At 40.1% G+C, this 16,104-nt stretch overlaps 1 protein-coding gene across 6 annotated transcripts in view; it reads right to left on the minus strand.

Moving 5' to 3' along the window:
- Positions 1–4,440: 4,440 nt before the first annotated feature.
- The window catches only part of SSUH2 (ssu-2 homolog), a 94,479-nt gene continuing 82,815 nt past the window's right edge, over positions 4,441–16,104 (minus strand). For all 6 annotated transcript variants that reach the window (XM_085852387.1, XM_085852388.1, XM_085852393.1 and 3 more), the window contains 4 exons: positions 9,180–9,272; positions 8,961–9,066; positions 7,441–7,545; positions 4,441–7,056 (listed from right to left, as the gene is read on the minus strand). In XM_085852387.1, coding sequence (XP_085708513.1) covers positions 6,913–7,056; positions 7,441–7,545; positions 8,961–9,066; positions 9,180–9,272 — 448 coding nt within the window. In that variant the 3' untranslated portion in view covers positions 4,441–6,912. The remainder of the gene's footprint in view (positions 7,057–7,440; positions 7,546–8,960; positions 9,067–9,179; positions 9,273–16,104) is intronic.

Consider the following 16,104-nt stretch of genomic DNA (forward strand, 5'->3'; position numbering starts at 1 on the left):
GCTTTCGACAAGGAGATGCGTGTCATTTGTCAGGAAGACATTGAACAATCATATGTTGGTTTGCTAGAAGCCAATGGGTTCCCTTTACCTGACAATCCGCGATACAAACCATACTTAAAGCAACTGATTTTGGACAACATCGCTGATGTGCACTTCACCAGGCCTCCAGACAAAACCAAACCTGAGCAAGTACTTTCTACAAAAGCCAAGGAAACCCTGTTCGCTGGTGCGTTGGCTACCGATATAAAAGACCTAAGAGAAGATGTGAAAGTCCCTCTGAAAGCAGCTAAAATACTGAGAAGAGACATTGCAAGCGCAACCCCGTGGAAATTCGAAAGAACACTTGATAATTATGAACCACCTGCTTTGTTTCAACTCTTCTGTAAGCATGCTATCCAAGGTTTACATCAGGTTAAAACAATCAGCAGGGCCGAATCTATGAACCAAAGTGCATCTGTGCTGGCACAACATTTCGTATGTGCATACAAGTCTGATCGGCAGGTCACTTATGAAACAAAACATGAAGAAATGAAGACTGTGAAGATTGAGGTGTTACTTTCTATGACATTCACAAAATAATAATTCACTTGATATCCATTGTTAAAACTACTAAATGAAAGCCAGGCTTTTAATCAGTATGACTTTTTGCATCTCCCTGTTTAAACGATTTAAGAGATTGAACACTGTATTGAACAGTAATTCAAGTATTTAATTTTATTTAGATCTGTTTGTTGGTTTGTTAATAATGTATTCTTTGTGAAAAATAGATGTCTTTAAATAGGTAGATACTTGGTTTGAAATTACAAAATCCTGTTGGCTTGGTAATGCATGCAAAGGGAGAAGGTATAGCTGACATTGCGGGTGCGCGGTGGTCATTTTGGAATTTGGCATGTAGATCATACATATAACATAAATTTGATGTTTCCATTAGATTCCTGGTCTCAGAAAACATATATTTAGACACTTCATTTGTAATTGTATCACATGTATTCGTGAAGATATCGCATTATTAGTGTTCGGTGGCCATTTTGGACGCCATCTTGGATTTCATACCCTTAGAATGTTCAGAAAAAATGCCACCCTAATTTTTTTAAAGCTTATGATACCTTCTTACAAAATCAAGTGAGTTTTTTCTTTTAACAAAAAAATACACGAAATTGCAAATATGCCTACACGAGAACCCAAACAAGCAAAGATGAAATCATTAGGAGAAACCTGGATCGGATTCACATTTCAGCTGCTACTCCTCTACCCTCAAACCCACCCACGCACAGCCAAGTAAGCCTTATTTAACAAAAAAAAAAACTAGAACTGCCACTTTATAGCTGCTGGCAGTGATCACCAGGTACGAAGACATCCAACTTTGATACAACACGGGACCGATGAGCTACGAACCGAGTAACACGAAGTGTTCAATGTATTTATTACGTATGCAGATAGCCCTTTTTCCTGAGGACGTTGTCGGTATCAAGTGAATTGGTGTTTAAATAACCTGAACACAAAGTAATAAATGTGGACACCATCAGCAGGATTCCACTGAATCTAAAGAGGCCCCACACGTTTCTCTACGACGTGGGATTCACAAGTTATGCACTGAGAAACAGGCCATGTTGCATCTATTTATTATTTACACAGTTGACCATTTTTCATGGGGCCATCATCGGTATCAATCGAATTGCTACTGCTGTGCCCTCAAATGTATGCAGGTGCAGCCAAGTGAGCCTTATGCAAAAAAAAAAGTTCAAAAAGTTCTCAGATTCAAATAATTAAATAATTCTGGCTGCCAGACCTGATGGTTGATTGGGTTGAAATTTAAAACATATATTCCCCATGTCGGCTAGATTACAATTTTGAAGTTTCACATTTAATGATGCAGCGGATTCAGATCTCATCAGCATCTCAAGGAGATGGGGATGGGCCAGGCATCTGCTTGGGGGGTGGCCAGACGGAGGCCCCTGGAGTACTGGTGGAAAGTGGACGCAGTGACGCACTGCTCTGGCGCATGTTCCCATACCTGACCTGACCTGTTCCAGAGTAAATATTATTTAGTATTTTTCCTTCAATCCAATATGGCTGCCAAAGTGTGTGGCTGATCGAGTTGCAATTTAAAATCTTCATTCCACATGGCTGCTGCATCATAACTGTGAAGATTCACATTGATTGATGCAGCGGTTCCAGAGTAAACATTCTTTAATATTTTTCATTCAATCCAATATGGCTGCCAAACCATGTGACCTACATCAAATGGAGGTGAGAACCTTTTGTTCATCATGGATAGGCGGTCATACCTGTAAAGTTTTGCGTCAATCTGTTCAGCCGTTTCAGAGAATAATTTTTAATTTTTCAATCCAATATGGCTGCCGAGCCACGTGACTGATTGCATCATAAATTTAAATTCTCGCTCTATTGGGGTCGTGGATCATATTTGTTAAGTTTCGTGTTGATCAGACAAGGTACATTTTTCTTTCCAAGATGGCCACCAAACCATGTAACTTGTGACATCATAATATTTTACCGTATATGCAGGCATGGGGTTAGATGATAGTTGCAACGTTTCACTTTGATTAGGTAAGTGGTTCCAGAGAAAACATTATTTAATATTTTCTTAAAACCAATATGGCTGCCAAACCATGTGACCTATCAATTATTTCTTAACAAGCTTGTAGACCCATGGCTTGGGGAACATTTGTCTGAAGTTTCCCCTCAATCTGTCCAGCCGTTCTGGAGAAGAAGATTTTTTTAGGTTTCAGGGTAAATCCAATATGGCTGCCAAACCATGTCACCTATGACAACATATGAGGGAAACTATTGTTCCACATGAATAGATGGTCATACATGTAAAGTTTTGCCTCTATCTGCTCAGCCACTTCAGAGAAGATTTTTGAAGGGGTTTTTTTTTTTAATCACGATGGCTGCTGAATCATGTGACCGGTGATGTCATCAATTTTTTTTTCTGTGGACCATTGTATCCCTAGATGACCCTCAAAAATGTTCATACGAATGAGATAGGTAGCATTCTACATATGCAACTATGACGTCATAACGAACGCACCTATGATGTCATCGAAAAAAAAAATCACACTTATTCCCTATGAGTACTTGCCATGTGCCAAGTTTCAATTTTTTCCTTGGTGCAGTTTCAGAGAAACAGAAGTCCAAAGTTTTTCCAACATAGCTGCCACACCACATGATCTATGACGACATATTTATGATCAAAACATTCTATACGAGTAGTCGCACCTGTGATGAAAATTTTGCTTCAATCCTACAAGAGGTTGTGGAGAAAAACATGAAAGTTCTGTGTGGATAAACAAAGAGACAGACAGACAAACGGACCCAGATGCAATACCCTCTCCTTAGGCGGGGAAACAACGCCACGCATCTTGATGACGAGGTTCAAACAAATTCAAAATGTGATACTTAAATCTTCACTGGTTCCATGCATTGGCTTGCTTGTCCACTGTAATGAAAACTCTCTTTAGGAAAACCAAGAAGAAAAACCTAAGACGAGAAGTGCAATCAGTAGAGCGCATATCTCCGCCACGCAATGCCTAATCCACGAGAACATATCAGGCCCAATACATTTTTGAGATATCGTGCTATATATCGTTTTTGGCCCTTTCTCTCAATGGTGAAGAATCACTTTATTAATTAAATAATTCTCGTATCCACATCCGGATTCGGATCTTCACCAAAATCGAATCAATTCGTCCTTGCCATATACACGTGTCCACCAAGTTTCATCCGAATCCGTCTGCAACTTTTTGAGATATCGTGGTATATATCGTTTTTGACCCGATCTCTCAATGATGAAGAATCACTTTAAAAATTATAGTAGTCGGATCCGGATCCGGATCTTCACCAAAATCTAATCAGTTCGTCCTTGTCACACACCAAACCTGTCCACAAAATTTTCAGACAGAAAGGGGTGAAAACACAACCTCCTTCACCTATGGTGGTGGAGGTAATAACCCTCAAAAAGAAAATATGACACAGACGAATATTTCAAAATTTCATGCATGAGGAATTACTTTGTCATACACCCTCAAAACATGAAGCAACATGATCATCATAGATCATTTCAGGATCAATCATGAACATCTCAACAGTTTGTCCTTTTTTTTTTCTTTTGAAACAAAAACGTTGAGTCAAGTGGTTAAATTAAAAATTCAAAAAACAACTCATCCACAAGACAAAATCATCACTGCAAACACAGAGACCCCCACCACCATGCACACCTCTTTTGCGCATACTTCATGTATAAAGATAAACATTGAATATTAATCATAAGAGTATATGTAAATAAGTAAATGAACATTTCGATTCCCACACTTACACATATGGTGACCCCCCAAAAAATGACACATTTACAATTGTGATGGAATATCAAATGGCCATCTCATGGGTCATCCGTTACATATTGTTATTCAATTCCTTGACTCAGTTGAAATGTTCCTTTATTCCAGCTCTCTCTCTCTCTCTCTCCACTTGCCATATTATAACACAATTAAAATGCACATTCATGTGTTGTATGGTTAGGTTGTGTCACAATCAAAAAACATGCATCAAATCGACTGCCCAATGTGATGCAACATCATCGAATCCACTTTACATGGGCAGAGTTTGTAATCTGCAAGTTTGTTTAAAGTGAAGTAACTCGTCGTTACCATCAATATGAAAAGGTCAATATAAAATGGTTTTGATACAAATTGTGCAGATTATTCGGGAAATTATGTGGGATGTAGTAATCATGCAGGAATTTGCAGCTACAGAGCCTGTCAAGCGAATAATCATTATACAGATTGTTTTGGCTGTTTAGTTGTTATTCATTCTATTACCCCATGTGCGTAGCACAAAGCAGGGTGAAGCCATTGGTTCACTGTGTCTGTCTATCAGTCTATTTATATGATGGAGGAACTACTTGATTCCAATTGAATGTTATATCTTGTATAAAACATTTTAGAACACGAATCAGAATCTAAACTTGCAGTTTGAATACTTTGGCAATGACTTTGTCAAATTGTACGGTGTCTCATTCCGAGCACACATGTACACTCACGGTAAAGCAATTGCTTCAGTCTGGCTGTCTGGCAGTCAAAGAAAATTGAAAATCATTCCAAACAGGAAACGTACTGTTTTTAGGGATGGCATAAAGGACACAAACAACAGGCAACAAAAACAAATTTAACCTGTCAGATAAGGTGGTATAAAAGAGCCTTTATAAATTTTCTTTTTAGTAGTCAAAATTTATTCTAACTCCTAACCCTAATCCTAACAACCTGCCCAGCTTATATCAGCGGTGGTAAACTCCTGATTAAATGGTTTGTTTTGTTATTTTCTACAGATTTTAAAACTTCTATTTTATTCAATTCACTTATAAGTTTGAACACTAGAACACAAATTGCCTTGTTTGCAATTCCAGAAACCTTTGGTTCAGCAGTACTTGGGAAAAACTGTGCGCCATCTCAACCAATGAAATTTTCCACGCACTCTGACGGTGGAGTAACAGCGACATTCACAGAACATGGCGGCACTTAGCAATGCAAAAACAGAGCTAACTTTGTTCAAAAGATCTGTTTAATTCTTGCATCTCTTTCTCAAACATCATTCCAAAATCATCAGGTTGTCCAAGGAGAGTTGGCAGAAGGTTCAGCTCTGGACTGTTCCGTTTGACCCATCTGTTCCATATGGTTGCCATCATGCCTGTTATTCAAAGTTCACAAACAAAGCTAATAAAGATCGTGCACGGAAATGTAAAACAAGAGTTGAAAAGACCCTTCTCATGTCCTTTTGTTTCTCACGACTGCGTGGGGTAAGGTGTCCTATGAACTCTAGTTATTATTTCAATTTCAAACAATGATGAAGACCTGAAGATCACAATGGCAAAGCTCAATTTATAAAGTGAAAATATTTGACTAAAAATGAATATAACAAAGACAACATTATTGTTAAACTACAATTCACAAAAGGAAGAGATCAAAAATGATAATTCATATAAAAGTTAAGAAACCAGCAATTACACCTAGATAGGACAACTCATATACAAACGGATACAGACAACTTTGAATAAGTAAAGAGATGTTCCAAAGCAGGATTGGCAGCATATGGAAAAGTAAAAAAAAAAGTGTCATGAAAAGAAAATCGCCCTTGAGTTTACAAAAAAAAGGAAAGTTTACAATATGGCAATGAAACATGATCTCTTATAAAGGAGACAGAGCAAAAATTGATCAACACACAAAGAGCCTTGGAAAGATGGCATCTTGGCATAAACAAAAGGGACAGGAAGAGAAACAAATATGTGAGACAGTAAACTAAATTCAATGACATATTGGAGACGATAAAAAAACTGAAATGGAACCGGGCTGGACACACGGCAAGGACGAACAACCAGTGGACAACGAGAATTACAAACTGGCAATCCGGACACTGGAAGAAGCAGAGGTAGATCAAAGATCAGATGGAAAGACGATATTGAAAAACCTACTGAAGTAGAATTTGATGGCATTACCATGTCACTGTTTTTTCGGGTGCACCGTCGGTAATTATAATCAATAAACCAAACCCATATTTTATTTATTAAGACTAACTTCCAAGTTGAACAAATACCATCACCATCTTTGAACAGTTTGTCATTATTATTCATGAAGTGTTAGTTGAACCCCAACCATGGCTAATCACCGCCTACCTGTGATGCTGTGTCGTGACAACACGTCACAGGTATGTGTTCAGACTTGCTTTAATGTGCAGAAATGTGAAGGTGCGAAAGTGAACTAATTAGCTTTGTTTTGCACCATTCACACTCAAAACGAAAAATAAACACGCTTCCTTAAACCCCAAAATGAATCACAATGAAATTGGTCTAACTAGTGTTAGACTCCCCTGACCAACTCCATCTCTCTCCTCAATCAGGCTTCACAAGATGACGCAGCATTTGCAGTTTCCTGGGTAGTCAGGTGCGTAGACCTTCCTCTCGGTACCATATACATAGAACTCGTGGGTTTTTCCCTTCAACTCATAGATGAACTTGGTAAGTGGGATCAAGTCCACAATATGCTTCTGCAAACAAATGGAACACATTTTTCATCTCCCTATAAATGATGGTTAAGGTAAACTAGGAACCTTTTTAAAAATAAAAAAATATGAAACTACAAACAGTTTTGACATCTGAGAGGTGTCCAAAGCCTTGACCCTCATAACTGGAATTTTTGAGTTACAATTCAATAACAATAAAAGTTTTTCCAGGTGTGTTTATCCCAGAGATGGCAACAAACATTGGGGAAATAATCCATTCCATCACAACCGAGAAGGCATAAATCAATCACCAAACCTTTTCTGAGTCAACAAGTCTCTATAAGGCCATACAGTTATTCCCCTCAGCATTAAGAAAGACTCTACTCACTATTTGGAGTATTCAAAAGCCCGATTTATAAAATTCCCTACCTGTCGGACAATACGGGAAGTTTGAATACGTGTCAGATGATCACTCAAGGCTGCCTGTGATTGATTGCGTATTGATTCATTGGGGAATCTGTCCAAAGGCTGTACCTACAAGGCCAAGGTGGGTGATGTGAAGATAATAAAACAAGAGGTTAAATCAGCAATCAAAAGAAAACTTATGAAAGCCATTAAACCAGGAGGGCCATTTTTGAATCTCATAATATTGAGATCATTACTTTAAAATCCCATATACAGTGTTAATTTATCCGTCGGCTTCCTAATGCACTTGTCAGCATGTCATCTATACAAACTCCTCCACGAGCCATTCGATCAGATAGAAATAAAAAAACACGTGAGGTGCCCAAAATCTCATTTTCTCACCTTTGGCCCCTTTCTCACTGCTTATTCACAACATTTCTACACATTGTTTGTTTTCATTAGTTTCCTTCTTCTTTGACCTTCCCTTGATTGACTTATTTTGTCCTTATGTTTAATTGCTTCTTAAATCCACTGCCTTTAGACACAGGAGAAGGCCAATCGGTCTATCAAGCCTGTGTCATCTCCACATTCCCAACAACCCTGGGACAGAACCCGCTCTTTTCCATCCATGCCAAAATACCTGTACTCCTCTGTGCCAGTTTCCTCTAGGTATTTATCCAGAGCCAATTTAAAACTATCCACTGCTCCTGCTGCCACCACCTTCCCTGGAAGATCATTCCATGCGTTAATAACCCTGTGTGAAATGAAATCCTCCTACCTTACTTCTTTCTGTTACAGGGTTGTCGAGTACTGGGGTTGTGCCCTCGGGTAGTCGAGAATGTGGAGATGACACGGAATTGATGGGCCGAGTGGCCTCCTCCTGTGTCTGGGTTTCTTCCTTCCATATAAGTGCTGCTTCATCAGGATGAAGATTACAGCACTGCGAAGGATTTCCTTGTTTGAAGGTGGTAAATTTATTAAAGCGATTAAAACTTAAGGACAGGAAAAAAAAATTCAATCAAGGGAAGATCAAAGAAGGAAATTAATAAACAGAAACTGTGCGAAATACCGCTACCATGATTCTGTGCTTACCTCCTCGTTTTACACTCAGCAACTGTGCCCTCCTGTTCTGTCACTGTCTATCTTGGTTAAGAAGACAACCTGCCCAGCTTATAGTTTGTCCATACCATTCATTACCCTAAACATCTCCATCACATTCACTGATTTATAAAGTCCTATCTCATTCAGTCGAATCACTACTCGCTTATCCCTTCACACTTTACTCTCACAGTTCCACAACACACCGAACAAAACTGCGTTTTCACTTTAAGTTTGATAATGTTATCATCTCAAACATTCACGTCAGAGTGAATCTCATGAGAATACATAAGGAAATCAAAAAGAAAGGAAGGGAAGCAAGCCAATGTGATGCAAACCTGTTTTCATGCACATCACTCATCCATGCATCAGCATCAGCTAATTCACATAAATCGCTCATTCTCATAACATCAATTTCTCCAAACTTCATTCATTCACCCACTCACCATTGGCTGTTCATCATGAAAGATTTCCTGGCCATCTGCATGTTTTAAAAGCTCTGTAGAAAATCCACTTCTGGTTTCCTCCACAAAATCTAGAGTGATGTTTTTCCTGTAAGTTTCAATCAAAATTGAGAAAAAAGAAGAAAAAATCAGACAGTAACCCCTGAATCATAGCAAATGTAGATTCAAATAAATAATGGTTAACAAACGAAGCTCACGAACCATGTAACAGTGAGCATGATGAAGTACTTCAACTGGCCCTTGGCTTTGCATTCTTTGCAGGGACACTGACCGTTTCCATTGCACGTTTCACACCTGAAAACAAGACGTAGATTAGTAAAAGTTATAATTTTGCAAAATGAAAAAAAAAGAAGAGCCAATCTATTTATTACGTATGAAAAATGTGTGTGCAGCAATAACGGCAATCGAAGTGGCTCTAAAAGGATTTAGCCAACTGCTCATTGCGTCCACAAGTGGGGAAATAGATGAGAGGTGGCCTGCTTGGTGTTTTCATCTGAGCACCTTCCTATGTTTAAAAACCATATGCTTTGTTTGCTTTGATCAACCGATGTCCTTGTTTTTACGTTGAAGTACAATGATGTCTTCTGATGTCACAAACCTGTGCAACATCAAAAGACTGACATGATAACACCTTGTACTTCGATGTCACTCTAATCAGAGTCGTTGTCACCTATCATTCATCGCTTTGTCTTCCCACTTAAGATGTTACTTTGGGGACCACCATGCACTGGATGAAGCCTCAATTTACCACCATTTTCCCGCTGGCTCTGCAAAGTGAGACTTATTCCATTCTCTTTCTGGCTATGCAAAATAATCCACTAGCTGTATGAAGCGTTACTTATTTCATTCTCAGTTACAATTCAAAGAGCTCTGACTGAGTAATGAAAAACCATCACCCAAAGGAAAGATGAATTGGTTCCCGGATCAGAAGGCTTCAAATTGCATCGACGCGTCAATCAATCAATCGATCAATCAAAAAATAACATTTACTTTCCACAAAACAATATTGTTGCGGAAATGGCTTCTTGAGTTGTAGGGGTTAAGATTGTATTGGAAAGTGTAAAGATAGTTATCTCTGTAATGCAGATTTCGTGCAAGCGTAAGGTAAGATGCACATATTAGGAAATGCATCGTTGTGTGCAGAAAACTGTCTCGCTACCCTAAATGTTGGTATCTAAAACCGCTTTTCCCTTGAACCTTTTCATATTTATCCCTTTGTAATCTGTCTTATATGTGTGTGCCTTTTGGGAAAATAAGGCCACAAGCATGAGTTTTGGTGGGAAGCGACGAGGCCAAGGGGAGGGCCCGCCTATGATTTGCGCTTGCTTAACAAAAAGGCAGCACACACGTATAGCCAAGCGAGATCACGGGGTGGGGAGTGGGCCGAGGCGATACAGGAAGGTGTGACAGGAGATCTGGGGGCTGCTGTGTCCTTTTCCCACATCAGCGGTGCACAAAGCAGACGTGTCCCCCAACCCGGGCCTCGACGAACCCACCCGCTACCGACCTGATGTAGTGCTAAAACCACCAGCGGCCCCTCTTTCAACCCCCCTGCTGTGCCTGCTCGCTCGTCGTGCCTCAGCAAGAGAATGGCCCTTGAACCCTGTGGTGCCAGGTGGGTTTTTCCCTTGGGACTTGCTACACTAGACTGGGCCCAAATAGGGGATATCTGTCTCATCATCCTCCTGGTCCTTTCTTTCTATGGTGTGATTGTAGGCCCAACAAGGCTTAGTTTAAGCCTCTTCCATCTGCACGATACCCAGGGTGTGTAATCATTAATAGCTTTTTTACCATTGCTTTTGTTATCTCTCCCTTTTACTTGAATACACTTTGCAATTAACTTGGTCTCTGTGGAGTATTTAGAGTTGCCTTGATCACGAGCTGCATTGGTTTTTAATTATCCCCTTAATGGACAGATTGGGTTTTGGGGCGATTAGCATCCTGCACGAAATGGTTCCCACACCGCAAAACCTCTCAGCCATTTTGGGGCCTGGTGTGAGCAAAAAGCCAGCACATAGCTCGACTGACTCAAATGTTCCAAAGGAGTAAGGTAGAGAGGAAAACAAGCACTCGACCCTGCCCGGTGCATCTAAACCGGTGGATCGACAAGACCACTTTAACAGTGGTTTATCAGGATTCAGCCATGGAAACTCACCCAGGTCCACCAACTGGAACATTTCCACAAAATAATATGAAATAAAATTTACAATTGTCTGCATTGAATGAATGGCGTCATCCCGAAAAGCACAAAGCTTGTGGTGGGAATGCCATGATACTGTTGCGGTTTTTGAAGACCCCTGGGAGTTGCATCCAACATGTAAATGAACCATGGAGTTTAGTACAGTATTTCAGGAGTATTTTCTTTCGATAGATGACCTTTCCCCTCGTATCAGTGGACAGGGGGATGTGTTGTGCTTGTGTAGCAGGTGTGAATTGCAATTGTAACTCCTCTAAATCCCTTCTTTTCTTATATCCCTTCTAATCTATTCTCCCCAATTCAGCATGCTTTCCAGAACCAATCACCACCCTCTCTTCTTTCCTCCCTCCACTCCTCTTCACGTTGGAACCATGTAAGCCCGCAGGCTTGCATTGGGTGAGCAAGGGGTTGCAAAAACCTTCTTTATCTATCTGTCTATCACCCTTACTTATCTGATTTCCCAGAATGAATGAGGTGCCTGCGTCTGTAGCTTCCATGATAAAGTGATTGTACAAGAGGCTTACATGCATAAGGGTAAGGCTTTCTTTTATGACACTACATTCCCTTAAATACGTGCCATTTATTTAACAAGACCTTTCCTTTCCAACCTGCCAGAGTGTACCCTTCTCCATTGGTTACACAGAGTATGTAAACAGCAGATAGGAGTTTTGACCCTCTGATTCACTACAGTTATAGACTAGCCGACGTCCCACTCATGGTTCCGCTTGGCCATACTTGATCTAAAGGCCCGGTCACACCTTGACGTTTTAGCCAGCGATGGCAACGTATTAAAATGTATGTAAAACGCTGGCTGACGTTGAACTTTTGATGTTTTTTTTTAACATTCGGACGTATTCATAACGAGTTGGTCGTATGCATAACATATTAGTAATGGACACAGAACGTTTCGTTGTGTTATAGATAACTTATACCAACGAATGCTGAACCTGTTGTCGGCCTACACAACCTATGCCCAACGATAGTCTAACTTCGGCATAGCGCATTGCACGCATCGCCGACGATGTCGTGACGTAGCCTATTAAAAGGCTGACGCACAACGATTCGAATCATAACTGCCGTAGAAATGGAAGTGACAACATCGCGGTCACACCTTGGCGATCTTGCCAGCGTATGCCGACCTACGAAAAATGTGTCTAAAACGTTGGGGGCACGTCAAATACGGTATGAGTAAGTTTGGTATGCGTGAGTAGAACGCTAAAGTACGCTATCATACGTCGTAGTAAGTAGAGTACGTCAAGAAATTTTAAACATGTTCAAAATTTTACGATGTACTCGGCGTATGACGCACGTTCCGCATGCGATGGGGATAAGTTTTACACACGATATGTGGACGCTTACACACGTCCACAAAGGCTACTTATAAGCTACTCATAAGTCGAAACACGTCGCGGTAATGTCTTTTTTACGCGAAACTTATTTCTAACTTATGTTTGACGTGCTTTGAACCAATTCTTTACGTAGTCCCAACACACATCGACGTATGTAGACGTATTCCAATGACGTCTTCCGGTCGACAAAAAAAAAAAAAATTAACGTGTTTCTAGGTTACAACTGCCATATAAAGACGTGTTCCCAGCGGTTTTGGGAATTGGTATATAAAAATGGTGTTCATAAAAGGGGAACCCAACAGTGTTTTCGAGTCCTTTTTGAGTCGATGTCCATGTCAGCAGTAACAGTATCAGTATTAGTATTAGTATTAGTATTAGTAGTAGTTTGTTCATGTTGGCAGTAGTAGGTGGGTGTGAGGGGGAGGGTGTGGGTTATGATGGATCGTCCTTGCGTCCGCGTGTCCACGGGTAGGTTCATAGGCTGCCACTCAACGATTTAAATGGCTGCATCTCCACTATTGAAAGTAAACGCTTGCGCTCAACAATTGGATTTTTTTAACACTCAACGACTTTTAAACGGCACCACTCAGCTATTTTCATTGTTTACAATGAACGATTTAAATTGCTGTCACTCGCCTTTGTTTTTTGACGCTGGCACTCGGAAATTTTAATCGTTTCTATTGAACGTGCTAAATCGCTCAAACCTCACTATTGAAAGTAGACGCTTGCGCTCAACAATTGGATTTTTTTACACTCAACGACTTTTAGACGGTACCACTCAGCTATTTTCATTGTTTACAATGAACGATTTAAATTGCTGTCACTCGCCTTTGTTTTTTGACGCTGAGGTTTTGAAATATGAGGCGTTTCTTCTGAACGTGTTAAAACGCTCAAACTCGACTATTTTAAATAGACGCTGCCGATGGACAATTGGAATCATCGCCAAGCTGGACATCGAAGTGTGAACATCCTCGTCATGCCGAAGAAAAGTTTGAAGAATGCTGCAAATAAGTGTCCTGGCCGTGGCCGTGGACGCTGACGCAAGGACGATCCATTATACCGACGTCTTTCAGCCTATGAGTAACTTAAAAGTAACGTCTGTCGATGTGTGGCAACGATCGCGTAACGTGCCAACAACACGTTAATCATAGGTTAGAAATAAGTTTTGGGTACGCTAAACATTACCTCGGCGTGTCTCAACTTATGATTAACTTACAAGTAGCATGTGTTGACGTCTGTCAACGATGGCAGACCGTGCATACAACTTGTGGCCAGCGTAGCGGAACGTGTGAGTCATACGCCGGCATACGTCGTGAAATTTCAAGCATGAAAAAATTTGAGGATAACCGAAAAGTACAACGTTTAAAGCCAACGTACAACGACGTATGGCAGTGTTTTTCAGCATGCTCTCAATGTTATCAAAACTTACCCATAACGTATTCAACGTGTGCCAGCGTTTTAGAAAAAAAATTCAAAAATCGGCATACGTTGGCTAAAACGTCAAGGTGTGACCAGGCCTTAAATAGGAGTGGAGCACCAAGAGCATTGTTCCCGATCTGGGGATGAACTTGGGGAGGTCATGTGGGAATTAAACATGAGGACCCCACATAAGTTAATCATCCCAGATGGTGCCCATTGTTGCTTAGCAATCTGTTGTGCCACGGAGTTATCTGCGGCTCATCGGCTTCAGGGTTAAAGGTCAGGAAATATGTCCGAAATAGGCCACTCGTGACCCTGCCTGCAAACCCACAACAACACATACAAAATAAATATTCATAGCGATCAAACAATAAGATGAAACACAAGATGCATGTAACACTGACATTAAATAACACAAAACAAACCATGGCCGATGTACAGAAAATAAACGTTCAACGTAACATGGTATATGAAATAGCAATACACGTGGGCCACATGCAAAACAACAAATATCTCCCACTTGCTGTGTCATATAGAATACTAGCCGACGTACCCGCACCTTGTGAGGAAATAATTTAGAGTTTAAAAATAGGGACCAGGTACTATGTATAATTCCAATTAATTACTCACATATAATTTAGCAGGCAATACAATAATAATAAATGATAATAAAATAAAAAAAACCTTTTTACAGCCACTTTCCCCTGCTGAGCAGGGGTTAGCTTTTTGCGGGCTCCATGCAATCATGGTTCCTTTCTTGAGGCAATGTTTGTTTTTTATGACCGGACGCCCTTCCTGATGCTAACCCTGGTCGCCTCTTACGACACACAGGGATATGGTACACCTATTCTAACCGGGATATACACTGGGACCAGTACACTGGTACTCATTTCACTGACCTTAGAAGGATGACAGGCTGAGTCAACCCCCTGGTGTTAATTCAGTGGTCAACAGGGCTCGAACTCAGGACCCGAGGATCCCAAGCCAACACCAGGCTCATAATACAATAATAATAATAATAATAATAATAATAATAATAATAATAATAATGCAATGATTAGCACAATATATACAATATTTAATATAAAACAAGCTCAAATGAGCTAAGATCCTCGTCCTCTTAATGATGACGTCATAAAAACGAATATGACGTCATTGTGATGTATCAGGTTTGCGATAAATTATCTGTGCTAATGCCCGGCTTGATTACCGCTAACAAAATTCAAACAGCTTGCCCATTTTAATTTTTAAAACAGCTTAATTTTTGAGGCGATTTCCATTGGAGATATTTTGACGTAATAACTTTTTTTCTAGGAGGAATTTCCAAAATCAGAGATGGTTACTGTCTGCGCAGGGTATTTTTACATATATATGCCAAGTTTCAGGAAGTTTCGATGAAAACTGTAGGCTGTGAAACAAAAAACAAAAAATGTCAAAAAATAGGAATGACGTCATAAAATTGATATGACGTCATAGTGATGCATCATATGCACAGTAACTAATCTCTGCTAATGCCTTGTTCGATTCCCGCAAACAGAATTCAAAAAGCTTGCCAAGTTTCGGAGATAATTTTTTAGGCGATTTCCATTAGCAGAGATATTTTGACGTCATCACTTTTTTTTCTAGGAGGAATTTTCAAAATCGGAGACGGTTACTGTCTGCACAGGGTATTTTTACATATATATGCTAAGTTTCAGGAAGTTTCGATGAAAACTGTAGGCTGTGAAACAAAAAAGTCCACAAGAACAACAACGTGAGTAAGACTTGGAGATCCTCCACAAGGATGTAATAACAGGCAAAACAGACAATTATATGATGCAATAAGGCAAAACTACGCAACAATGACTACTGCAGTGCCTTTGAATAAACAACATTTCAAGTCTGGGTGCCAGAATTGTGAACTTGGCAATATAGATAAGAAGATGATTTGTGATATTGCGTACCACCGGGTGGCACTATACGATACACATTTACATGGAGATGATTGGGGTCTTCCAGCCACCCTGAATCCCATACCCTGTAGACAGTGGTGCAGTGCCAAATTTTGAGGTTCCAGAGCTCTGCAAAAATGTGTCAGCCATGATGTCATCGCCAGATCACATCTGGTTTGAACATGACACTAACCATTTGAGTTCCCCTAAAATGAAGAATAAATTAAATA

This window comes from Eptatretus burgeri, chromosome 13 (assembly GCF_056783735.1).
Source record: "Eptatretus burgeri isolate ZD-2024b chromosome 13, Ebu_testis_v1, whole genome shotgun sequence".
Classification (NCBI taxonomy): domain Eukaryota; kingdom Metazoa; phylum Chordata; class Myxini; order Myxiniformes; family Myxinidae; genus Eptatretus; species Eptatretus burgeri.